This window comes from Osmerus mordax, chromosome 9, assembly GCF_038355195.1.
Source record: "Osmerus mordax isolate fOsmMor3 chromosome 9, fOsmMor3.pri, whole genome shotgun sequence".
Classification (NCBI taxonomy): domain Eukaryota; kingdom Metazoa; phylum Chordata; class Actinopteri; order Osmeriformes; family Osmeridae; genus Osmerus; species Osmerus mordax.
Window position 1 is genome coordinate 3,351,898 of NC_090058.1, and position 25,939 is coordinate 3,377,836.

Here is a 25,939-nt window from a genome sequence, read left to right on the forward strand (position 1 = left end):
GTCTAGCTATTGTCAGTTACGTTCTCCAGTGCAGGTGTTACTTATCCGTCTTCGTCTTCTGTCTGGTCTGTGATGACCCGTGGCAGATGGAGAGAAACGTGTAGCCACAGCCTCGAGCTCCCAGGTAGACAGGAGTTGTGCAGACAGCCATCACGCTGTACAACAGCACCTGAGACCACGCCTTAATGTTTATGTTTATGTTGTTGCTGTTTTATATTGTTTATTTTGTACATGGCTTTTTTCAGCACAATCAAACGTGGACATATCAACGAGCCATAAGAGACATAGTTGGAGTCGAAGATAGTTTTTATTGAGCATCATATGGTGTCCTTTTCCTTTCTCTTGCTGCCCCGCCTCTCTGTTATCTTTTTCCAGATGTTGTTGAGGGCCACTCTGCCCATGAGCATGGTGATGGTGAAGTTGCGTCGGTACCACTCTCTGCCAATGAGGTAAGAGAAGGGGAGGGGTGGGATGTTTAAGCCCAGGATCAGCTGATGAGAGAACCTGCTTTAACTTGCACCTGTCTATACAATTAACTTATTTAAAAACTTACTTATTGTAACTTGAATGTCTTATTCGATTTGTGTCCAGAAAGCTTTTGTAAAACACAGCCATTTCTTCACTGTTAAGAGCCCTCTTTCGCCCTAAAAAAATTAACAGAACAAATCAAAGTTATTTTACACTGATCGTTTCCTGTCCTCCTTCATAATCACCAGGAATATGTTGTTTCCCTCTTACCTTTCTCGTCTCTCTCAGACAAGCCCTGTGCTTGTAGCTTTGAAACAATGAAGGCATCCTTTTCCTGAAAAAAAGTTGTGTCGATTATTAGATACCTCGTATTGACTAGGCTGACATAACAAGAAACAACAATAAATCTATCTGAATTACCAATGCAATGCTGCCATCTGGCGGAGAATACATTGATCTACACAGGAGGCAAAGGACAGTAAACTGATCAACTGCCATTCTCAGAGTACAAACCTTGCTGAAAGTGACATTCTGCTTTGCCCAGAACTCATGGTTCCAATCCTCTGTGTCTTGCCTCAGTTTTCTTAATAGCTTCTCCAGCTCTGTCTCATTCTCGGGTATGTGATATAGGATTGGCCGCAGGTTTGACAACCTGTCTGGTGGACCCATCCAGTCATGCTTAGAATCAGCTGATGGGGTGAACTCAGATCTCTGAGAAAAAAAAACAAGGTAGGTTTATTCCACTCGTGAATTGAGTCAGCTAATCTGAGAAGAATGCTAATTACCATTAGCCTATAATTACTCCTGATGGTGATGACTAGAGTCTGAGAGCAGAAACTATAGCAGATGCATCAAATTAAGGCAAGGTACCGGTATATCCACAATGACAACAAGTTCTTGTTATTTCAATAGCCATGGCTGGCTCTAAAGATTGTGCCAAGTGAGTTTGATATTGTGCTAGCTAGGTCATACGTAAGGCCAAATATTGACGGCGATGTTATATATCTATTAAACTAGCGGCTGTCACAGACAAACTGGATTTAAAAGTTGGTGTGAACTGAAATTTACAGACTTTGTCACCTACCTTTGCAAATGTCCCGTTGTGGCTCGTTTGGTTGGAATGGCATTGGCGACTGGTAAATATTGAACTAGGCGGTCGTGCACGATAAGACAGATAGAGTGACCTCCATGATAAACATACGGACCTTTTCGAAGTCATCTGCAAACAGATATTTTAAAACCCCAGGATATACGGACAGCTAGATACACCTTCGCATTGGGAGTTCTTTTGGAACATTTTGGAACAGGTACAGTTAGCAATCTTTACACATACTCCGTTCCACACATCACGCACATCGGTATGAAATGTATTTAGTATACCCGGGCAGTCACGCGGAGTAGCTTGCCTCTGAACGGGTTCAGTCCCCAGCGTTCTTGTCTGGTGCGCAGCGCACCGTGTGCTCCCCTCAACGGCTGAGCCAAGTCACCTGAATGGTTTCCATCTGGGTGAACCTAAACAAAGGAACCTTTTTTTTCCTCCACTAAAATTGTTGGACGACCAACATCTTACACGATTTGAAAAGTACCACTTTGTAAATAAATCGCATAGCTATACCAAGACAAGTATACATGAAAAATATTTAATGTCATATTCGCAGTATAACTACTATAGTATCAAACAGATGTTATCTATGAATCAAGTTGTTTATATAACTCCCTCGGCCATTTAAAGGACATACGCAGCATTATGATGGCCGGCGTGATGATTCCTCTAAAAATATAAGTCTGGACGTCACTGTTGTAGCTAGTCTAGCTATCTAGCTATCTAGCTGTGAATGGTAATGTTATTTGCATATTGCTTAGCTCTCATAAAGCGTTCCGATGGCTGTACGTTGGTTATGCAGGTAAGAGTTAAAGCATTTGTTTTGTATTGGTGTATTTGTATGTGGTATTTTGTAGAATAATACAAAAAACTACGTAGAGCTAGGTCTTGTGTATCGATGGGTCACTTGCTGCAGCCCTTACTGGCTAAGCTACTAGTAGCTCTACCAGCTAGCCAACGTAAAAAGAGTGACTATTCATAATATTTGAGCGCAGTTTCACTCTTCAATTTGGCTTATTATTGGGCTGAATTCCAAAATTCAGACCCAAAGGTCTGATGATGGACAAAGGGGGGGCAGAGTCTCCAAGATAGGGAGTAGATCATCCCAAGGTGCTGATGATGTGTGGGATGGTGGGGGCTGTGTCTTCAAGGTTAGGGGGGGGGGGGGAAGGGCAGACCATTCCCAGGTCTGATGATGTACAGGGGAAGGTAGGGTAGGGTCTCCAGGGGGAAAGGGGCATCTGAGGAGAAGGTGGGGGAATGGGGCATTCGAGGGTGGGCTGTATATCCAAAGGTGGGTCAGACCAGATGGTCTGACTCGTCCTGTAGGAGCAAAGAGTAAAATCTTCCACGGCCCAAGAATCACCTGATCTTTCATGTTGACACTTTGACTCCCATGAGCTGAGAGGCCCTATTGTGCTTACACCAGTCCCCGGGAATCACCACGTTGCCTCCCAAGTCAGCGTGCTGACCTTCTGCATTCCTACACACACCAAAAGTTACATTTCACATTGACACATTTTAACAAAGTGTAGCATTCACTTACAATTTAATTTTACCATAGCATCTTCGACTCTATCAGAAATATTAATCAATGAGCCGTAGCTATAATAATTTCTAACATAACTTAGACGTGAATGCGCACACAAGCATAGTTTTAGTTGGTTTTGAATCTAAGCCTTTTTGGCTTTCCTTCACATTTAGAGTTTAATGTCAAAATTACCACAAAATATAGGCTAACAACTCTTTAAAGGTATTTGACGTGCGCGAACAAACCCTCTTTGTGTGGGAGGGGCGACACCGAGTGGACTGCAGCAGTGTTCAGCTTGCTGGTACGTACTGGCAACACGGTGACGGCGAGGCATCCATTGAACACATCAGTGCTACGAGCGGAGGTCTAATAACCTAAATATTTTTTGGGATAGGACTAGACTACAACCTTTATTTACGTCGTTGCCATAGCTGATGGAAAAGGACAGCTATAGAAATGTGCGCCAACGTATTTGGAGTTTTGAAAAGGTGAGACATTTCATGCGCATCTGGGAAGGTGCCGAGACATTGCTGGCGTTTGTTACATTGAAACAGCAGCCTAGCAACTGACACTGGATCATTTATGTTTAGTGAGATATTGCAAGGCAGAGGGTGCATGCTAGGAGCCTGTAATGGTATGTGGACGGTTGCAAACATTCAACGGTGCTAACGTTGTCTTCACTGACATTCTTTTCCGCTTGTTGTCAGCTAGCTAGCTAAGTATATGATGAGATTTGCATTGATGACATAATTGTTAAAGCTGTGTGAGCTCATGCATGTTTTCATGTGTGGAGAGAGTGGCATCAGTGTTGCGGCAGGTGTAATATTTTGGGGAATGACCATGTCACATAGATGGGTGATGAGCTCTATGGTGCATCATCCCTGGAATGCACAGGATGATGGAATCAAGCGTCATGTAATTTGTTTAGCCTAATTTGAGTGTAAGGTCTAAAAGGCTTGGGGATGAAACAAATTCAATTGTATATTTCTGTGGGTAAGGGTCTTGCATGATAACTGAAGAGGCCATCTGTAAATTACTTTGAGAACTAAGAAGCACTCTAAACCAAGCTGATGTTTTGCTAATCAAACAGGCATATGACTTTTGTGGCATTGATGAATTGTCTTTGTTGTTGACATGTTTTGAAGTGAGAAGTTACAGTAGTGATAAGGAAGGTTACAGACCATTTTTAGATTGAGTATACATGGTGTTTCAAATGGTCCAACTGTTCGGATTGTGATTTTAATCCACAAGATGGTATTTGAAGTCTCTAAAGCAGAGCACTTGAGAACAAAATTACTGGCTTTTGTGTCAGTGTTAATGAAAAGTATTGCAAAATTATCTAGCGGGTCTGAAGGGTTTAGATACTGTACAATATCATACAGGAGTGCTGTGTCCTTGCCAAATCGGCACTCGCACCATAATCCTCTTAAAAATCGTCGTCATGGCCTAAACAGAAGTGACTGTCTCTTTAAACGTCCAGAGAATGACGTGTCCGTTGTGACATCACAGTCATATCGCTGTGGAATAGCAGCAGCAGTAACATATTTTGAGAGGTTTTCAATCTGCTGCATCTGGAGGCTGGAGGCTGATGGCAGGAGCGTAGCCTAACTTAAATGGTGTGCTCTCTATCTCAGGCCATAGCTAACATCTTTTGTCTCAATTAGGCGTTACCTCAGGAGTTTGTGTAAGTAATTTTGTGTGGTATAAATTATTTCACATTTGGATTGTGTTTAAGGAACTGAACGAATTGACTAGGACGTTGGTCAAATTGAGCAGTTTCATTTCTTTTACATTTGACACCAGGTTCGTTTTACAACTGTGCTGTCAGTGCAGGAGAGTTTTGGGTGCATGGTGATGATTAAATAGACATGTTAGAAGTGACAACAGCCTAACAGCACTGTATTTTAGGCTGAGTGATTGGTATGATAGTGCTAACATTCCAAGATAGAGCTTGGACTCAATTCCTTTATAACGGTATTGGACTCACACCTACTACAACAACCAACCACTGAAAGACTATTACTTTGTAATAAGTCCTTGTCTGTGGAGGAAAGGATGTGTGTGTGTGTGTGTGTGTGTGTGTGACAGCTTGTTCGTTTTGGGTGAAGCATGGTGACCTACAAGCTTAGATCTACACCAGGAAACACGTTATTAATACAATGCAAACATTTCCCTAACAACGTTATCTAGGAAAAACCTCAAACGGGTTAATATTTTACATCAGTATTCTAGGATTCAATCGTCACGATAAACAACCAATGCATAAATCCACCACAGGCCCATGTCTTTTAAAACCGTGTCGCTCGAGTTAAACGGTTACGTACTGTTCTTGAATGCGATGTGCCTGTTTTTCCTCCAGCCTGTTTGGGAAGCCCTTTGATGGTGGGAAGAGGATGGACCATGGTAGCCAGCAGCACCAGCAGCCGTTCTACCAACACCATCAGCAGCAGCAGCACCACCACCAGCAGCAGCCCCAGCCGCAGCAGCACCCAGCCATGATGCGCCTGTACGAGATCCAGAGGGAGGTGGCTTCCCTGGGACCCCAGGTGTGCACCTACAGCGGGCTGCAGAGCGACCGCGAGTACAAGCGCCTGGAGCGCGAGCTGACCCGCCTGCTCCTGGAGGTGGACCAGGTGGACACGGAGGGCAGGGCGGAGCTGCAGGGGGCGCGCAAGCGGGCCGCCCAGGAGGTGGAGGGCCTCCTGCGCTACCTGGAGGAGAACGCCACGCACCCCTCCCGCCTGGCCATCGAGGAGCTGAGCCGCGAGGCCCAGCGGCTGGTGGAGGAGGGTGTGGTGGCGCCCCAGCGCGAGGGCGGCGCGGCCGAGATTGGCGACGAGCTGGTGGACGCCGTCCAGGAGCTGGTGCTGCGGCTCACCCAGGTGAAGACGGGTGGGCGAGTGCCCCTGCGCAAGGCCCGCTACCGCGCCCTGACCCGCGTGTGCGCCGTGCAGGATGTGATCGAGGGCCGAACCCGCCAGCAGACCCTGCCCCTGTCGGAGGACACCCACGCGGCCGTGCAGAGCATCAACCAGGTGATGGTGCAGGTGAGCGGGGCGCGCAGCCAGCTGGTGGCCCTGCTCATGGGGCTGAGTGGAAGAGACAGCTGCGCCCACCTGTCCCGCGTGCTCACGGAGCTGCTGGTGGAGCTGGATGCCCTGGACGTGTCTGGGAACGCGGCCATCAGGAACTACCGCAAGCAGGTGGTGGAGGAGATCAACGGCCTGCTGAAACACCTGGACCTGGAGGGAGAGGGAGACGACACACGCAGGTACCCGGGGACGGCCTCCCGTCGACACGTCCACAGACGTGGACAGTATCTTAGTAGACACCAGGGGCGCAGGTTTCCTTATATGGGTGGGACATGTATCTCTCACTGTTTAGAAAATCTGTCACCCCCCCTGACTTCTTAAGACAAACAGTCACATCCTCAGTTATGAAAAAAAAAAAAAATCTGTCCCACCCACATTTGAAAACTGGTAGAAGCTAATGTAGAGTCTCTTTCAGGGTTCAAACCTGACGCGTGTGCTTGGTGCGCTCTGTGTTCCCGTAGGTACGACCTCGCTCAGAACGACTCCATCCGGGAGATCGAGGCGGTGCGGGGCCACGTCCACCACCTGCTAGGGCAGGTTCTGAGGCAGAGCGGCATGGGGGAGCTCAGCTTCAGACACAAGGCGGAGCTCCAGAGCATGCTCACCCACCTGGACCAGGTGGACACGGCCCGCAACCCCTGCATCCGCGAGGCCCGCCGCCGCGCCGTGCTGGAGGTCCAGGCCGTCATCATGTTCCTGGACCTCCGCGAGGCCCTGTTTCGCCGTCAGCCCGGCCCGGCCGAGCCCCACGCTCACAGGGCCGTGTGGCTGGTCCTGGGCAGCCTGTCGGACCTCCAGGCCCAGGTGCTGTGCTTCGACGGCAAGCGGGCTGACAAGAGCTACATACTGCTGGAGGAGCTTCTGACCAAACAGCTGCTGGCCCTGGACGCCGTGGACCCACAGGGCGACGAGAACACCAAGGTGGCCCGCAAGCAAGCCGTCAAGTTCGCCCAGAACATCCTCAGCTACCTGGACATGAAGACGGACGAGTGGGAGTATTGATGGAGGGAACACCTGGACTAGGAGCAGGTTCATCTGGAAGTGGCTGCCAAACACACTGGGCTTGTCTGGGTTGGAGTGGGATGAGCTCACGGTATAGAAATCGGTGCATTGTTGCTCCGAGGGTTAAGGGTACTGTAAATATTGACTAAATCCCAGAATGCACTGCAGCAGCGCTTTTCGTCTCTTTGTTGTCATTGTCGCGGTCCTGCGGGAAAGTCAACAAAGAACCTTTTTGTGAAACCCACTTTGGAGAATAGTGTACCATTTTATGTGCTTTTTTGAAGGTTTACAGAACATCTTTTTGAAATGCTGTGTATGTGTGAGTTGTGACTAGTGTTCCTGTTTTGGTGTGTGGTTGAAAAGCCTGCTGCCAAAGCACTGAAGATGTGTAACAGTGATTGGAGTCTTTCCGGAAGAATCTGTTTTATAAAAGAGGAATTGGGACATGGGTAGATAATCCTTGAAATAGCATTCATTGTCGAGCTTAATTACTTTGAGAGTCACCTGTTAATGAACCCAGCCAAACAATGTCTCTAAGTACTTGCGTACAGAGACAGTAGGTGTCAACCTCTGGCATGTTACTGTCTTATTCTGTTCATGTGTGAACGTGTCACTGTCTGTGTGTTTCTGGTACCTTCCAAAAGCCCTGGCTGTATGCAGATGTTGCTGGACTAGCATAGCAGGTGGGTGTCCTACCAAACAGTATTGCTGCACTCATCAGCTACTCCTGAAAACTCCTTTTGACGTCAGCTAGGACTTAATATACAAGTATAAAAAAACAAAGGTCACACAAAAATCACTTGGAGGGGAAAAAAGTTTACACAATGTGTGCTTTGTTAGGAATGTGTTAAACTGGCTTTAATGACTAGAGGACATCAGTTATCCTCGTAGATTCTGTTTTGTGGAAAACTGTGTTGTCGAAGTGTCCCAATGTTCCCAGTGAAACCGTGGTCATCATTAGGCTAGTCCGCTTCAAACACGAGCAGAATGGGGATCTGACCCAGTTCCACTTGTCCCTGTAAAGAATGACCCTTCCTACATGAGCACAACAACCCCTTTAAGCGATGCGTTTACCCCTAGTTATCTGTGTGCGACAGTATAGCTTATGTCGGCTGTGTGTGTGACTGTGTTTGCTTGGCTAGACCCTGTCAGGGGTGGACATGAGAGGTGGGAAGAGGAGGCTGTCGCTGGCCTAGCCTTTGAGTCTGTGTTCCTCGGTTAGAGAGTGAAGAGAGCCCTGCGGGGACGTCCTGCCTGACAGGGCGCCTAGCGACGGTGATCAGAATAGACAGGGCGTTGTAGTACTGAGGATCTAGTTGTCGTGAGATGGAGCCCAATTCTCTGTGCCTTTATTTTTATCCTTCCCTTCAAGCATTTTGATCGTCGAGTACCCATCCCCCCCCCCCTCCCCGTCTCCCAGAAAAAAGGTGGCGTCCCTTTTTATAGATGGATTTGCACACAGAGACATGGAAAAGCACTCAATAGGTGGATAACAGGAACCCAGGGTTGTGTTGCCACTGTTGGTGATTTGCACTCACTCATAGGACACCTTAGCCCTGAGCACTACTGAGCAGAAAGTGTGTCTGGTCACTTCCCACCGCTCTCAATCTGACTGGGGTTATTCAACTCAGCTGCTGGAAGGAAACATATGGCAGAAAGATTTAAATCTTCACAGCCATGACTGTGATGTATTCAGTACATAGTAGTAGTGATTAAATTAAACATGTCCAATCTCAAATGTTCAAACATTGTGATGCTTATGCAATAACTCTGCTACACAGTTCAAACATTATTGGTCTTTAAAACCAGGATTACATTAACATTCTCTTCTGACCCCTTTTCGGCTCTCTATGTAACATTCCTAGACTATATATCCATTATTGTACATTCACTCTTAAGCATATAGACTCTGTTGATAAACCAAGATGGAAATCTGGTTAGGTCTTGTCTGTTGCCCTGACAGTGCAGACGTTTTGTTGACAGCACCTGTATACAGGGGGGTGTCTCGACAACACCTGTATAAGGGGGGGTGTCTCGACAACGCCTGTATACAGTGGGGTGTCTTGACAACACCATGCTGGGGATGAACAGTAGCTCATGTCAGATGTGCAGGCCTCTGCTAACGCCAGCCATCGATACATGTTCGCATAACCAAGATTCCTAATGCGTGGGTGAACGCTTCCCATAAGAGGAATGTAGCAGATGTCTGTTTGACTCAAACAGTGCAAGGCCTAATTTAAAGGGTCTTGCTTTTTAAAAAAATAAAAGAATAAATTGCATTTGGATCCAATGCATTTCGACAGTCATTGTTACATGACAACCATCAGTTAAACCCTGATCATGCAACAAATTACCTTTTTATGCTGTAGGGTTTGAATGTAATCCTTGAAGAATGTTTTCTTATGTTTTCTTATAAGTACCAAAGCTGATTTATTTTAAACACACTTCTAAGATTCCTCTATATCAGTGTTGGACTGTGTGATTTTGCCTTTTTAAGTGGCAGGAATGTTTATGTTCATTTGATGGCGAAGGTACTTGCATATCTCCATCCCAAGGTTTGCTTCAGTCGCCTTTGACTCTGTTGATTGTGACAGGCTGTGCTGTTTCTCATGCAAGATGCGCTTGTACAAAAGCACACCGAGGTTGAAATGATGTGTGAATGCTTCAAAAATTGTTTTGTTTTACTTTGTATTCCCACTCTGAAATAAAGAGGGTGTGTCTCAACCCTGTCTGTGTTTATTTCTGGATACGGTTCCCATGAGATCACCTGGAAATGCGGACATCATCTTCATACATTTACATTTAGTCATTTAGCAGACGCTCTTATCCAGAGCGACTTACAGTAAGTACAGGGACATTCTCCCCGAGGCAAGTAGGGTGAAGTACCGTGCCCAAGGACACAACGTCATTTGTCAGAGCAGGGAATCCAACCGGTAACCTTCAGATTACTAGCCTGACTCCCTAACCGCTCAGCCACCTGACTCCCTGACTTCATAACCAAATATAATCTCCCGAAACCTCCAAGTTACAAGGAGTGTATATGGGAAAAGAATCACAGCAGAGAACTGGTTAAGCGGAAACTGTGTTCCGTGACTGACAAACCGTGTCTTTCGTCAAGGGCATAAGTACAGCTTTCAGCCAGTGTGGAGAGTGTAGAGTCTGGGAGGACAGTAAGGGCTGTTTCCAGACGGCTGTGTGAGCCGCGAGCCTCATGTCCCTGAAGACCCTGCGTGAACCAAAGGGATCACTCCAAACCCACACAAACAAACACGGGGTCAGATGGCTGAGCGGTTAGGGAGTTGGGCTAGTAATCTGAAGGTTGCCAGTTCGATTCACGTTGTGTCCTTGGGCAAGGCACTTCACCCTACTTGCCTCGGGGGAATGTCCCTGTACTTACTGTAAGTCGCTCTGGATAAGAGCGTCTGCTAAATGACTAAATGTAAACACAGAAGTAGACTTTCAGTGAGAGGCTATTTCAAGCAGTGACCCAGAAGTGACATCCGTCGTGGACCAGGGACACGCTGGAGAACACGTCCCTCCGTCCCGTCCCGGAGCACTGACCCGCTGGGCCGGCCCAGCAGAGAGGCTCCATGTGTGGGGTCGTGACCCTTCACACGCCAGGGTCACTCGGATCACAAACTCACATCCGCTTCATCCTTCACCTCCTACAGTACCAAGCTGGACCGAGCCGTTTCTGTTACTCAGGCCCAGGAAAAGATATCTGGCAGATGCTTTGTTTGGCTCTGTTCTGGATGATTTGACAAACACCATGCTAGGGTGTTAATCTGTCGTTTCAGTTTGGCCCACCGCCATGACTTAGCTTGGCCACTAGAGAGTGCTAGGGAACAAGCTTAGCAGTGAGCATTCCTGACCCTGTTCGACGTCCACAGAGACAGTGGAGGCGTGTGTGCTTGTTCCATTGTTCGGGGCGAGGCTTATTCACACATCGACTGCACCCTTTATACCCTTTACTGGGTTCGGGGATTCATGTCTCTGTAACCGTTGCATAAGCAGTCACATCTGAAGCGCAAAAACCCGTAGCGGTTCAGGGTTCCTGAGAACATGGGTCATCGTACCCCCCACCCCACCCCCACCCCCCCACGAGGGATGTCTATGGGTCACATGGGTTGACTTTCATTTTTAACCCATCTCATTACATTACATTTACATTTAGTCATTTAGCAGACGCTCTTATCCAGAGCGACTTACAGTAAGTACAGGGACATTCCCCCGAGGCAAGTAGGGTGAAGTGCCTTGCCCAAGGACACAACGTCAGTTGGCATGACCGGGAATCGAACTGGCAACCTTCGGATTACTAGCCCGATTCCCTCACCGCTCAGCCACCTGACTCCAACCCTCTTAGCTTCCAGCTAGCTGCTAAGTGGGATCAATCCTCCCCCCTCCCTCTCCCCCAGGCTCATCTCTCCCATGGTGGTGTTGGTGGTGGTGGAGGGTGGTGTGATGTAGGTTATGTAACCCTCCTCCCTTCTGCACCATTAGTCCGGCATCCACACAGAAACCCTTGCTGCATGACATAACCATCCACACATAAACACACATTGTCCTCTTCCCTCTTGCTCTCCACAAACACAACACAGTGGGCTTGAATCATTACAAATATGGTGCTTCTGGTTTTATTGGCCTGGAGTCTGGGTGAGGCAGTTCTGGCATATTGCTGCAAATCTATGGATGCGACGCGCGAAGCGGAGAATGGCAGGAGAACTAAACGTGTTCTCCATTTTCTCTCTTTATCCCACAAGTCAATACGGATGAACGAGTGGTGTGTGGGCTTGTGGATTTGTTCGCTGTTGTGTTTATAAAAAGACTGCAGCCCACACGAATCTGCCTCTAAACAGACTCTTGAGTGTGAGAAGAATACGAGAAGTCATGTGATCATCCTCAATATTCTGTGCAGATAGAGAACTAGGGCGTATGTGGGGTGAAGTCCCAGAGATGTTCCAGAGAACTGGAAGGTTGAAACTCAGGCTTAGCTCCATCTGTCATTAATTGAGTTCAGACCAGTTTGCTAGAAACCTTGCCAAAGAAACATGTAACTGAAGCACAACAGCTGTGAGATTCATTTTCCTCCTGCTTTGTCCCTGTGAGAAATGCTGTGGGTTTCCAGAAACGATTACACAGCCAGGGTTGAAATCAGACAGGGGCAGAGCTGGAGGGACTCAGATGGCCATGGCAGTCTGTGAGTCAGAAAAAAATACATTCTGCTCTAATTAAACTGGAAAAAACATAACCCTGGATAGTATGCTACCAACCAGAAGGAATGACTGGATGATTTAAATTGTTAGCATGTATGATTTCGCTCATTGATAGAACTAAACCCCTAGTGCAGAGCTGCAAGACTTTTAAATGATACTGTTGACGTGGCAGTTGGGTGGTTTCCACAGCAACGGGATTCACTCACTCCTCCCTCGTGGCTCTGAGGATGTTGTGCGTCGCTGCTCCCACTGACAGGACAGTATGTCTGCCTGCTGTCATTCACCATTCAGACTTGAGACCCACTCAACAGACAACTTTGGGAAACTTTACAAGCCGTAAGTGTCCTGTACAGAGTAGTCACCTTGTGTGGATGAGAGTGGATTATTAATGTGGATTATTGATCTCTTTGTGCTTAACAGGGTAGGAGGTGACCAACAGTGTTTTGCCGCCTCTCTCATAGCAGGTTGAGTGTCTTTCTAGCAGAGCCATAGATAGATACATTCGATTTTCTGTTCTGTGTTTATATCCATCTGTGTTTAAAACATTTGTAAACAGACATTCCTCTCTACAGCAAGTTTACTGCCACCTCCTCCTCCTCCTCCCCTACCCGTCACTCCTCCTCTTCCTCTTAACCCTAACTCTCAGCCTCCCGACACAAGAATTTAGAGATCAGTCACCATCACAAAGATAGTAGCTCTTTGTAGAGCTTTCCTATTTAGGCACAATGTCTTGGCAGGCTGGTCGTGGCACAATTGTCATTCAAGCTCTAGAGGGCAGTCCATCATCATGGCATCTATTTCTGAGATCGTATAGCCTGAGGAGTCATTTCACCTTGAACATTGTGTGCTTTTCAGCTGGAAAACCTATATGCTGTTTGGACATACTACTGCGGGTCTGGGAGGTATAGCAGAGGACTTCCTGTGTCGGAGGTGATGCAGACTGTTTGTTTTTAGTGGGTTTCGACCTGGGTGCAGTGTGACTCCATTATCCACCTGCCTTAAGTCACGTTCTCCACTCCATGTTTGTAAACTAGGTTTATCTGTGACTTTCCAGAGGAATGTGACACACCTATCTGTCTTTGCAAAGAGAAAAGTCGAAGATACCAAAAACAAATACCTCCACTCCTCACTAATGCAAAGTTAATATTAGTGCTATTCTCGGCTGGATGTCAGCTGTCTCTTTGTGGAATTGGTCAGTCAGGGTTTGTCTCTATGTCTCTCTGTTTCCTCTTTCTGAGAAGGGCAGAATGGGTGACTGGATTTATTTATTCCATGACTCAGAGTCATGTCCACATAGCTATCTTCAGCTGTTGTGACTCAAATCCTCTGTGTATCAACACCGCCTTAATCACCACATCAAAAAACGGTATACTGTAGCTCTGATTGTTCAGAGTGCAAAGTGCCCCTAGGATCTGGTGGCTGGTAAATTGCCTTGTAAACCCAGCAGTGCAAGGTGGGTAATCTCTGCCAGGGTACTGCCTAGCCAGCCAATGTCAAGAGTCAGAAACTGCCCTAACTTCCTTCTATCTTCAAAAAGCGCCATAAAAGTGTTGCTTGGCAAGGCAGAATTATTTTTATCATTTGAAAAAAGATCCTTTCTTTTCTTCCAAGATCTCTGAAAGAGAATGAAACTTTGTAGTCCAATTCACACAAACGTCATCTCACGTAGCCCCTGTCGCCTGTTGATAAGATCCTTTAGCTTGTCTGTTGAGACCTCCTCAATTCCACAAACCTGTTGAGAGCTCAGAGCAGAGACTAAGTCTCAAACGCCCTTTGTCTTCCCAAGGTCAGTTGTGATCAAACAAGGGCTCTCCTTGTTGACCCGCGGAGGACAGATTAGGTGGAAGGAGATTCAGCGCGACCAAAGTCGAAAGGTGCCATGTTTCAAACAAGATTTTATAACTTTACCATCCTTTCATCAAAGCGCTCAGCGTTCGAACATGCTCCTTATGACATCACTGGCAGCCAATCAGCATTAGACATGGTTTATGGTTTTGGTTAGCCATCCTCCATAATGTGAGATTTGCCTTTCATGGAAATGGAAGGACCAAAGGGGAAAGCAAGTTGATACAATATCTAATCTGTACAAACAAAACGAATGAAAGTGAGTCCTGTACATGCAGCCAGAGTACATATATAAGATATGCCAGTCTGCCACAGTCAATCCTAATCTTTCATCTGGATGTTCTGTTGCCATTTGAATTAATGTAGATTATTTACAAGTCCTCAACAGAGGTCTTTTCAACAGCTTTCAACAGAGGACAACCTACCTTTTCACAGAGCTGCATGAGGGGGGGGGGAGGCAGAAGGGAATATGAAGTATCCTATCAGACTCAGTAGTGTTGGGCAACCCTGCAGTCCCAGAGTGAAAATGTGACATTTTCAGAGTAGATAACACTGTCTGGACTCCCTGCTGCTCAGCTGACAGGCCCACTGTGACGTTTGGGACGTCTAGGAGTCAGGTGGCTGAGCGGTTAGGGAATCGGACTAGTAATCAGAAGGTTGCCGGTTCAATTCCGGGCCATGCATATGACGTTGTGTCCTTGGGCAAGGCACTTCACCCTACTTGCCTCGGGGGAATGTCCCTGTACTTACTGTAAGTCACTCTGGATAAGAGCGTCTGCTAAATGACTAAATGTAAATGAGAGAGAACACAACAGAGCAGCGACTCTGAACCTCAGAAACAGCTGCCGCACGGCTGACAACAGTCTTGTCTCTGTGCTCGCTGACACACCTGGCCACTCCTGCCTTTGGGACCCCACTTGTTCTGCTCACTCGCTAGTGTCATCGATCTGGAAGTAAATATGGATCTGCTTCTTTACAGCAGAACCCCTGTCTGTCCTTCATGGCATGCGTGTGCGCATGGCAGGATCTGAGTCACGATCATGTCTTCCTCTCCAGGCTCCTCTCACCAGATCCCAGGGGTGAGAAGACTACTTTATTAGTCATGAGAGATGAACACACACACTCACACACTCTCTCTCCACCAACGCAGTGCAGAGAGCGGTGACACCCACCCACACAAGCTTGGGTGTCCCCCTGGTAGAGGCTGAGGACGTTCACAGCTCAGCCCAGCAGGTGCCACTCCCCAGGGCCCTGAGCCACTGTAACGCAGCCCAGCTCAGCCCTCCACTGGGCTTGCTGGAGCGCTGCCCGCAGGTCTCCCCGCAGGTCTGCATGCCTGCCCTGGACGCCTGCCAGCCAGGGTTGAGAGATTCGTCAGTTCAGCTGTAAGACCAGGCTATGCTGACTACGCTCTGCAGACTGCAGTATCCTGCCGTGCTCTCATGTTCTGCAGTGTGTGTGTGTGTGTGTTAAGAGATGGCGCACAGTTTTATAAGGGGTTTGTCATGCAATGGATGCATCTGTCACTCAAAAAGACGCAATCATTTGAAATGGCCTAATTTGTTGCGGCGACTCGATGTAAATTGCATCAATAAAAAAAAAAGGGGAAACGTACAAAGCGAAAAGGTTATAGCTTGGGTCTTATCCGTTATGACGTGATAACTGACCGATGTGATAACAAACGCTAAGGTCAAACTAGCAACGACTGTCCATCACAAAACGGATCAATACTGAATTAACGAGGGCTTGGAATAGTTTGGACATAACCTGAATCAATGTCTTGCCTAACAAAGGCCCTAAATACCATACCAAACAGAACTCAGCTACGCAACAATGGAGAGCTGTGGTCTGGCTTATCTAATCAAGCAGTTGAGAGTAAACCTGTTTGACCTTATCCCAGAGTGACCACACAGGTGACTGAAGAGTAAACATCAACATGCTGCTCAGATACACTGTTTAGAGGGGACGTGATTGACAGATGTAATATTGAATTATCACAATGTCATGATACTTCAAACTCAGGTCACTTAATGAGTGACCAAGTTGAACATAAGTTCCCTTTTCCATTTGGAAAATCCCCAAAGACCATTGTTGTGTGATTAAAATGTGCTGTGACTACAGTAGTCATTAGCCCTATTTTTATCAAGGTCTATGGGAAAAAGCTTCTGTAAAACCATGTTCAATTTCCCCACTGACAGTACCCATCAAAACAATCTAGGCCCCTCCCAGGCTGACCACACAGGACTGCAAACTCAGTATCACAACAGATGGACAGTGTGTGTTCACTAAATGTGTTCTGTGAACACAAGTCTATAAGACCTAGTCCATTTCTAAAAATCTAGCTTGAACAGTCATTATGCTCTCATAAAATTACGTCAAGCTAAGAGTTTAGCTTTCTATTCTGTTAACCCGAGGGACTTGTATGTATATTGCCTCGTAAACACTGTACATACGTTGCTGGTGGTCAGGTGACAAAGGTGTTGTTCCCCGTGAGACATGACTGGGTTCAGGGTACTTAGTCACTGATACTGAGGTGGTTGTCCTGACCCAAGACCGTACCAGCTTGTGTAAGGGCTTTAATAGCCACAAGTACCATGAAGAAGATACAGCTTTTCTCTGAGTCGCTTTCCCACTGTAATCTCATCAACTACTTTTTTTTTTTTCTTTTTTAAATCACCAAGCCTAAGATTAAAAGGGGTTAGAATCTCAGGAGGACAGAGAGGGGCAAGAGGACAATTCATAAAGGAGAGGTGTGTGTGTATAGATTATTCTGCAGTCTGACCTGTGAATAGCTGCCCCTGGTTTGATTCTGCAATTGTACGTAGATAAGTTGGTTAACCCATTCAAGAAAATGAACGTGACATTTGTTTGATTTAAATGCCCTCACACTGGTCTCTTACAGAGGGCCACTTTTCAAAACCTCTTAGCCATCTCTAAGCCATCTCACTAGCTGTTCCTGTTCCTGCCCCTGGCCCACCCCTCCCTAGCGACAGTTGTCATGTTGCCCGCCCATGTGACATGTGCTGGGTTCTAACCTCCTGGACGCTGCGATGCTGTGCTCCAGGGATGTGCACTGTGAGCTCAGGACAGATGACAAGCTGATTAGCAGCAGGATTCCACGGGCTCAGAGCTGCTATTCCCAGCCCGAGGCCGTCCAGATTAGACCCTCCGTAGCCCAGGACCGGCTGCCGACTCTGGGACTGCAGGTGGGACACTTCTCCCTGACACATCCGCGGTGGGTCGGCCTTAACACAACGGGCCTGGCCGGCACTGGACTTCATATAGCCCCTTGTAATCTCAGGATTACATCACTTACCCTCCTCTGCCACAAATACAAAACACAACATATAAATATAGTAAGGGTCTTTATTCAATGTACCTCCCTGACACAACATGGCTGACATGATTCAGTTAGAAAAGGAGAGGTCACTTCAACAGTCTCCCATCATCAGTTGTATTTATCTAAAGACAGTGTGGATGTCTGCACTTGGAAAATACACAGCTCCTCCTGTCTCCTTCTCCTCTCTGGCCTAGTCTGAAACGGCTGCCATTTCTATGCCTTTTATGGCGTGGAGCAGTGATGATGGCAGGCCCGACGCCGTAACAGAAACAGAACAGAGAAGATGAAGAGCGGTAGGAAGGATCGTCAGGTGTTCAGCTTCTCTACGCTCCTCACAGAAGAGCTGCATCCAGCATTACATTTAAACCAAAGTCTTATCAACCTCGTTTGTTATCGTTTTCAAAGACAAAGCAAATAAAATATTGGTATGCACGCACTCCATGAAATCCAATAAAAATTATAACAAAAAATGTTTGAGTTTACTGGGATGCTAATAATAGACCCTGGATTAGTTATTGTACAAAAAAAATATGGGATGCCAACCATTCCTCTTTTGAGAGGAAGTGAGCAGTCAAATGAACAACAACAGGGTTCCAGCCGAGAAAGCAAAGGCCATCAGCCATCAGTGAGTCTTGAGGCAGAGGTCAGAGGTCAGGTCCTTCTGAGGCCTCTGGGGTTCCCTGGACCCCCACACCCAGTCTCTGTCTCCTCTCCAGGCTGCACCCAGCCTCCCTGCTCTCGATAACCCACCCCCAGCTCTACCCTCTGGGCTTGGTGGCGAAGGTGAGGTATCCAGTGTGGCCCGGCATCTCCCTGGGAGCTGTGGTGGTTTTACAGAAGACCGAGGCGTTGCTGGGGGCCGCGGGCGGGGGGCCCTCTCCTGTGGGGTCAGATAAGATCTTTGGGGGGGCATCCGTCCCGAAGTCGGGCAGGGGGAGGGACACGGTGCGGACGTCATGGACCTTGAGCAGAACCTCTAAGGTGCTGATGTCCTCAAAGCCTTCCTCCCCCAGCGCCTCGCAGGTCCGCTGCACCTGCTCGATACACGGGGAGAAGGAGCACACACGACCCCCTGCAGGGAGGGAGAGGGAGGGAAAGAGAGGTAGAGAGACAGAGGTAGAGAGAGAGAGAGGCGTAGAGAGGGGTAGAGAGAGGTAGAGAGAGAGAGGTAGAGAGAGAGGCGTAGAGGGGTAGAGAGAGGTAGAGAGAGAGAGGCGTAGAGAGAGGTAGAGAGAGAGAGAGAGAGAGAGAGAGAGAGAGAGAGAGAGAGAGAGAGAGAGAGAGAGAGAGAGAGAGAGAGAGAGAGAGAGAGAGAGAGAGAGAGAGAGAGAGAAATTAACACAGGACTGATGGCAGAGAAAAGGACCATGGCCAATATCAGTCTTTCACAGCTCACATTTGGCCATTACATATGTGTTGGTAGATGTGGCCACACACTCGATCAAGGCACCACATCCATCACAACCACATCTACACCAATCATATGGGACAACAGACTTGCCATCCTAAAATAGGGTGTAGGCTAGTGAAGGCTAATCAGGTTAACGGGGAAGCTGGGCTGGGACAGAAGAGAATGGCCTTTCTGGACCAGGGCCAGGGCCAGGAGTACTACCTGAGAGAGCCAGGGAGAGACACCAGTAATGAGTGTCGTTTACCCTCCAGGTCGGCATCACACAGGATCACAGCAGATCCACTTAACCCAGGATTCCCCAGCATGTCCTCCCCCTCTACCTGAGAGGCTCTCGGCCTCTAGGGGAGACACTGGGTTTGGTGTCAGAGCTAGGTTTCTATAGAGAGGACCGAAGACAGAAAACACAACTGATCTCGCTGAGGGAGTTATGTCTTCACCTGATTTGCCCCTACGATGCCCATCCTGTTTGTGCACAAATAATACACCCCATCTTTACATGTTAAAAAGTCATTTTTTTTAACTGATGTATCTGAAGCATTTGGAAACCTTCAAATGTTCAATACAGTTGACTGAATGCAGCCTCTCTGTCTGCAGAGCAGAACACAACCCATTGGTCTCCTGGCAACCAGGCCTGAGAGAGGGAAGGGGGGAGAGAGAGGGTAGAGAGAGGAGAGGAAAAGAGAAAGACGGTAGAGAAAGAGAGAGAGGGTAGAGAGAGAGAGGGTAGAGAGAGAGAGGGTAGAGAGAGAGAGAGAGAGAGAGAGAGAGAGAGAGAGAGAGAGAGAGAGAGGGGGGCTGTACCAGGATCCAGGCCCCTCAGCCCTCCATACAGCTACTCTAAATAGAAGGCCAGGCCTCTGGCCAAAAATGAAAAGAATGAGGGAGCGAAAGGGAAAAAAAAAGAAAAAAAGGAGGGCAAAAGCAATTTCCACTGTCTCATCTTAATGTTCTGCCCATTCCGGCGCCTCATTCTCTGAACATCCAAAGAACTTTTCATTATCAATTTCCACCTAACCCTACGAGATGAAACTGATGGACTGCCTCACATAGAAACAATTGGCTGCACACAGGCCATTGCTGGACAGCTAATGCTAACAGGTGAATGTTGATGAGTCGAAACAGCTCTTAAATAGTTTCCCTTACAGACAGGGGGGGGGGGGGGCATCCTATAAGCTCTATACATGGGGAAATCTCGTTTTGTTCCCTGAGGGAAGACTCCAGATTTCTCCCTGTGCGACACAGCCCTGTATGGTCATGGGACTGATGCTACAAGTAAATCTGGCTGCATGTGATGCGTGAGTGTCTGCGCATGTGCATGTGAGAGTAGGGGGTTTGTGGTTAAAGAGAACGCAGAATCAAAGCCATATAAGGGAGAACTACACCGTATGCCAACAAGGGGAGGCACAGTGAACGCCGCTGTTCTCTTACATTCCTGGTCTAACTGAGGATTCGGTTTAATCAGATTCTGTATGTTTACTCACTGCGGGATTACAAACATGAACTCTGTCCTGGGCTATGGCTGGGCAGCTCATAAACCACTGGGACTGTGTGTTAGACCTGCAGCTAGGGAACTGTTCCTCTGTTAGCAGGTGGTGCATTCTCTCCAGGTAACCATCTACAGCCCATAACTCTCCACCCTTCACCACCCACTGACCTGCCAACATGCCCAGGCCTCCTCCCACTGCACTGTGGGTCCTGGTCTCCATGGAGACCGCCGAGCGCAGGACTGCACGCTCCTTAGCCTGGCCCCCCTGCCGTGTCCCAGTGAGAGGGGAGGAACACGATTCAAGGGCAGATTTAACGAGAGCTCTGCTGACCTGGATCGATTTTGGAGGTGGGGCTGAGATGCCAGCCAGAGAAAGGGCTGGGCTCTGCTCCAGTGTAACCAAGATTTAGTGTCGCATTCTTTTCTTTTATCATAATTACCTCAAAATAATTGAATCCCCGTTAAGAGGCTGGGACTGTTTTTCCATCCTTGTGGGGCAAGACCATTCCCTCCCACTAAAAATGTGGTTCTCTCTAACCATTATTAACCCTAATCTTAACCCTTACTTTAGGCTCACTAACTTTAACATCAAGACCCCCAGAAAAAAGGCATCTTAAGCATATTGTGGGGCCCAGCAAAAGAGCCCCACAAGGTCAAGTTTTTAATGTTTCACTATACTTATGACTTCATTTAGTCCTTACAAGGGTAAAACAAGACCCCCCACACACACTCTTACCCTGCTTCTTCATCGCGGCCCGGGCGTGGCAGACGGCCTCCCAGGGGGAGGGGATGTCTAGGAAGACGGCGTCCGCCACGCCCGTCACGCCAAAGCCCTCCTTGCAGACGTCCTGGTTGCGGACGGTGACCAGGTGTCCCACGCCGTGGTCCCTGAACTCCTCGCCGGCCTTCTCAGCGCGCTGCTGGTGGAACTCCACCGTGTGCAGGTGGCCCGTGGGCGCGATGGTACGCAGGATGGCGTGGGACAGCGACCCGCTGCCCGTACCTGCGGACCATCCAGAGGTCTCTGGGTTACTTCATGTTAAGTTGCCGTTTGTAACAGGCACAGATACACAGTTCAGTTGCCGTTTGTAACAGGCACAGATACAGTTCTTTGTGAATCTGTGCTCCATTTGGCAGCATCTATCCCTGTAATAAAAGTCCTGTGGCATTGGGTTAGTTATTGGTAGGTGTCACAAGACACAGACAAACTGGGTTTTGGAGCGTTAAAGAGAGACAATCACGCCAACATATTTACAGGTACCGTCACGTGATCGAGGCAAAACTCAATGCAACATCTGATGTAGTGAACCTCACAGCGCTGTCATAAGGCCAGTACAATACCTGTCCTTGTGTTGGCGTGTATGTTTCTGAGGTGGTCACATGACCAGCGGTCTGAGCAGGGAGAAACGGCGACAGGCTACTGCGCCCCATCATCCTCCTCCTCACCCTCCTGATATTGCGTCACTGCTGCTTTTGTTCTCATGGCAACAAAGGAGCCAATGTTTATCCCACAGCACCACTTTGACTTGCTAAACGCCATGCCACTCGACCGGATGACTGACGTCAGAGTCTGGGGGGCACGGAAGAGGGGAGAGGGAGAGTAAGAGAGAGCGTAAGGGAGAGAGAGAGTAAGGGTGAGAGAGAGAAAGTAAGGGAGAGAAAGAGAAAAAGAGAACACTGTAAACAAGGAGACAAGAGTGAGATATGAGAGGAACGGAAAGGCCGAGTAATCAGTCTCTGTGTGGGTTTCAGATAAAGTCACAGTTGGTAGGCAAAGACAGTCACACAACTCTGCTTAGTGTCATCCATGACTACTCAAGCAGCCGTCCTCAACACCACAAACCTAGCAGGGGAGGGGAGTTTGGTCCGAGTACTAAAATTCCAAACATGGTTTCCATCGTCTCCCATGGAGACCTGCAACCTTAACCCAGCCCAGGACAACACACAGCTCCATGGGTCTCTGTACCTAGGACACAGTAGGCCTGTTTCCAGCAGAATGTTCCTCTACAGTGGCTACAACAAGAGTTCCTTCAGTCAGGGGGAAAGCCTCATCCTCTCAATTAAGACAGAAACAGAGACAACGCCGTTTGTGAGGCCAACTGTCTGAGGAGTCTGCAGAACTGGAACCAGTGTCTTCCCATCTCACACACAGGACCTCCCTCAGATCCATGTCCAGCCCCACAGGGTTACCACCAGACTGGGCTAGCAGGAGGGCCTCTACTCCCAACGCTCTGGTAGTCTAATCAGCAGAGCCGGCAATCTGCAACGGGAAGCTGGGTTATCTACATGATTATGCCTGCCCACTTCAACATGGTGTCCTCTAAATGCTCATCACAGCTAAGCACTGTGCATCTGGAGAGCTCCCGCAATAAATCTTAGACCAACTCATTTAAGTTGATCTCCTGATATACCGCAGTGCAGAACTTAATAACTTACCAGTTGAATTCAGTCATCAAATTTGATGTGTGAGCAGATAATGGGTGAAGATTAAAGAACGAAAGAATAAAAGACCTAACGAGACAAGCACTGTAGTAATAGTGCAGGCTTTCACAATTAAGAATCATATAGCCTACATGCATTTACAAGGATCATTAACAGGATGATGGCGGAACTTGGGGATCCATTTCACGACTCCAAACACTTCAGAAAGTGACAGTGACTCTGCGTCGGCCTGCACGTGAGAACGAGGCATGAGCCAGCGTTTTTACCGGACGCATCCGCATCGGAGCACGCAGAGGAACGTGACATCACTGCAGACATGTTGCGGTCCCCCATGTTCCGGGAGAGAGGGCCGGGAGGGGAAGCTGACTAGGCAGTTTGTTCATTGACATCACGTCTGGGACACACACACACACACACATTCAACAGCATCCCATCAATAACCTCCAGGCTGAGGGGGGGGGGCTGCTGGAGCAATGCGGCACATGCAGCATCCAGACATCCGCAACACGGAAAACTCCTGCCGTACAGGCAACCTTTTAGAATGGGCTAACTATGCATAAACTGGTTGATTATGATTATTATTGCGAAACAAATGTACGCAAGCACCATTAGATGGCCGTGATACTTGCAACATGCCTTCCCACACCATCTCTTGCCTCGTGGAATAATTTTAACACAGGGCGGGTTTCAAATAGACAAGTGGGTATCTGGAGGTCAGGACTGGCTGTGGAAATAATCGCTAGGTCTGTGGACAGAAAAGGCAAAGTGCCTACTAGGGTGAGAGGGGTTATCGGAGTTGAAGAGATGACATCAGGACTGGCCTTCCTATGATTGTAGGGAACAAAAGAATAAAGATGTTTTCTACAATAAAGTAAACATTTCGAGTTTCTCTCACCTGACTCGCAGACAAACGACCCTGGCTTCAACTCCAGCATCATGGTGATGTTTGCGATGTCTGTGGTGTAAAGAATCTGGGTGCGGTGGGGCAAGTTAAGGGTCCACAGCTCTGGGGTGGGGTGCAGCACATACACCCAGCCGCCTTTGCTACAGGTGACCTTTGAACCAAATCTCTGGCCAACCAAGTCTGTTGAGTGGCGGATGACTCCATAACGTGTTTGCGTCTGGGCACCCTTCTGTACTCTGACTGGCATCATGGATTCATGACCCAGGTAGATGATGGCAACATCACCCTCCTTGATGAGCTCTGAATACTCCACGAAACTCATGGCATGCCTTGTACCACTTTCGATCTACTGAGAAAGCAAAGGAAAGAGTCAATGTTTCACTCCAGTGGCAATTTGATCAGTGATCTCTACAGTTTTAGAACAGGTTGAATTGTATTGATCGACATAGAGGTTGATTGGTATTTCAGTCATTTATTATAAATGATTATCCATCTTTTTTTTATGGGGAGGGTACTGTGTCACAGCTGTAATGGTAAAGTTGTTCCTAACTGTAGACAAGCGTTCTAACACAGTAGGCCGTTTTCCAGAACATTCGCGTGGGTGTTAAAAATAAATAGAATGTGCCACGCGCATTTCTTGTTTTGAATTGAAACACGCATCATTCAATTTCGACCCAGCATATTTTCAAAGTGGAATTCACTTTGTGATTTGATTTCTTCTACTTGAAAGGCAGCCATGTCGAGCCAAATGGAGAAACTGTAAGTGAATAACTGAAGTTCATTAGTCCTGACATATTTAGGCGATTTCTTGCTCATGTAATTTATGTTAACGTTTACAAAAACAATCTTGAATAGGCTACAGTACACGCCACTTAATTAAAAATTAGCCTAGCTCTAGAGCTACTGTACTACAGTAGTAGGTCTACAGTACAGTTAGTCTAGCTATAATCCATTTTTATTTGCCAAGTACTGTACTGTACTGCAGCTGGACAGGTAGTTAGCTAGCTAACTCTTTTTTAAACATATTGTGATTAGCTAACATGTGTAGAACTAGCTACAGTACAGTACTCTGTAGCGACTACATTGGAAATTGGATGGGCTTGATCAAACTGACCTCCCGAATAAAAACGTTGCGTGTCCGGTCTTCTTACGTCAAAACGAGTCAGTAACCAACCTTAACAACTACTGTATACAGTAGCCAAGTTTAGCCAGATAGAAAACATTTACAATTTGTTGACAGTTCGTTAGCTCAGTACAGTAGTACTGTACTAATAGTAATCACAAGTAACACGGTAACACTGCACTACTGTACTGTTGACAGTTAGCTACTAGTACTGTAGCTAGCGAAATAGTTTACAAGCTTATAATAGCTTATTGTACAAGCTTATGCTGGTTCCAAATAGCCAAGAGATGTATGTTAAAAGTCGTTAGCTACTGTAGCTACTACCGTACTATTACAGTAGGTAGAGCTATCTCAACTTGCTGCCTAACGCTAGCTAGTTACTGTAACCTTCGCATTATTTAAAAAACCCACCGTGTTAAAAAAAAAAGATCTTGTTCAAAAACAGATGTGAAAATGATGAGCTTGCCTCCGATAAAGTTAGCTAGCAAGCAAGGTTCTATTTCTGAAGACTCAGTACATATATTGTATTTACAGGGGGAAATGAATGGAATTGTTTCTAAACTCACACACGTGGTCTTGTTGAGGAGCGTGATAACTGAGCAAAGGCGGATCAGACTACGACCATTCTGACTCTTTTGACGAGGTAGATCAGCCAGTTAGGCTGTAAAGATGTCGTGTAAATCTGCTAATGGCGCAAACGCTGCGCTGTGAGGATGAGCTTAAACGTTGGCAAGGTGAATTTTGTCTCTGAATGATGACGTTGTAATCACTGGAACGAGTGTCACTGGATAGTAGTACCTCCACATACAACACATGGGTGTCATGCAATACATCAGTTGTAAAATTCCATCAACTGAATAAACCTGTATTAAAGACTGGCCACCTGTGCATATGCGTGCATCCACAGCGGGTAACTTAAAGCTGCAACATTGTATCTGGACCATTTAAAGAAATTACATTCACATGAGATGCAATTTAGT

At 47.3% G+C, this 25,939-nt stretch overlaps 3 protein-coding genes across 7 annotated transcripts; 1 reads left to right on the top strand and 2 right to left on the bottom strand.

Moving 5' to 3' along the window:
- Positions 1-288: 288 nt before the first annotated feature.
- Positions 289-2,220, bottom strand: coa8 (cytochrome c oxidase assembly factor 8). The gene is made up of 5 exons (XM_067243301.1): positions 1,553-2,220; positions 982-1,179; positions 739-802; positions 554-644; positions 289-438 (listed from the first exon to the last, which is right to left on the bottom strand). The coding sequence occupies exons 1-5, from the start codon at positions 1,685-1,687 to the stop codon at positions 318-320; spliced, it is 609 nt and encodes a 202-aa protein (XP_067099402.1). The 5' UTR covers positions 1,688-2,220; the 3' UTR covers positions 289-317.
- Positions 2,221-2,261: 41 nt separating this feature from the next.
- On the top strand, positions 2,262-9,913 carry bag5 (BCL2 associated athanogene 5). Of its 2 annotated transcripts, none has more exons than XM_067243889.1 (3): positions 2,262-2,372; positions 5,461-6,372; positions 6,655-9,913. In XM_067243889.1, the coding sequence occupies exons 1-3, from the start codon at positions 2,350-2,352 to the stop codon at positions 7,193-7,195; spliced, it is 1,476 nt and encodes a 491-aa protein (XP_067099990.1). In that variant the 5' UTR covers positions 2,262-2,349; the 3' UTR covers positions 7,196-9,913. The 2 variants fall into 2 exon arrangements, with proteins under 2 accessions (XP_067099990.1, XP_067099989.1); XM_067243888.1 differs by lacking the exon at positions 2,262-2,372 and adding an exon at positions 3,464-3,589.
- A 7,688-nt stretch (positions 9,914-17,601) lies between these two features.
- trmt61a (tRNA methyltransferase 61A) lies at positions 17,602-25,581 on the bottom strand. 4 transcript variants are annotated; one of them, XM_067242617.1, is made up of 4 exons: positions 25,526-25,581; positions 23,828-24,185; positions 21,227-21,493; positions 17,602-18,665 (listed from the first exon to the last, which is right to left on the bottom strand). In XM_067242617.1, exons 2-4 carry the CDS (start codon positions 24,156-24,158, stop codon positions 18,352-18,354), a joined length of 912 nt encoding a protein of 303 aa, XP_067098718.1. In that variant the 5' UTR covers positions 24,159-24,185; positions 25,526-25,581; the 3' UTR covers positions 17,602-18,351. The 4 variants fall into 4 exon arrangements, with proteins under 4 accessions (XP_067098718.1, XP_067098721.1, XP_067098720.1 ...); XM_067242620.1 differs by having other exon boundaries at positions 23,828-24,182; positions 25,526-25,555; XM_067242619.1 differs by lacking the exon at positions 25,526-25,581 and adding an exon at positions 25,371-25,490 and having other exon boundaries at positions 23,828-24,182.
- Positions 25,582-25,939: the final 358 nt, after the last annotated feature.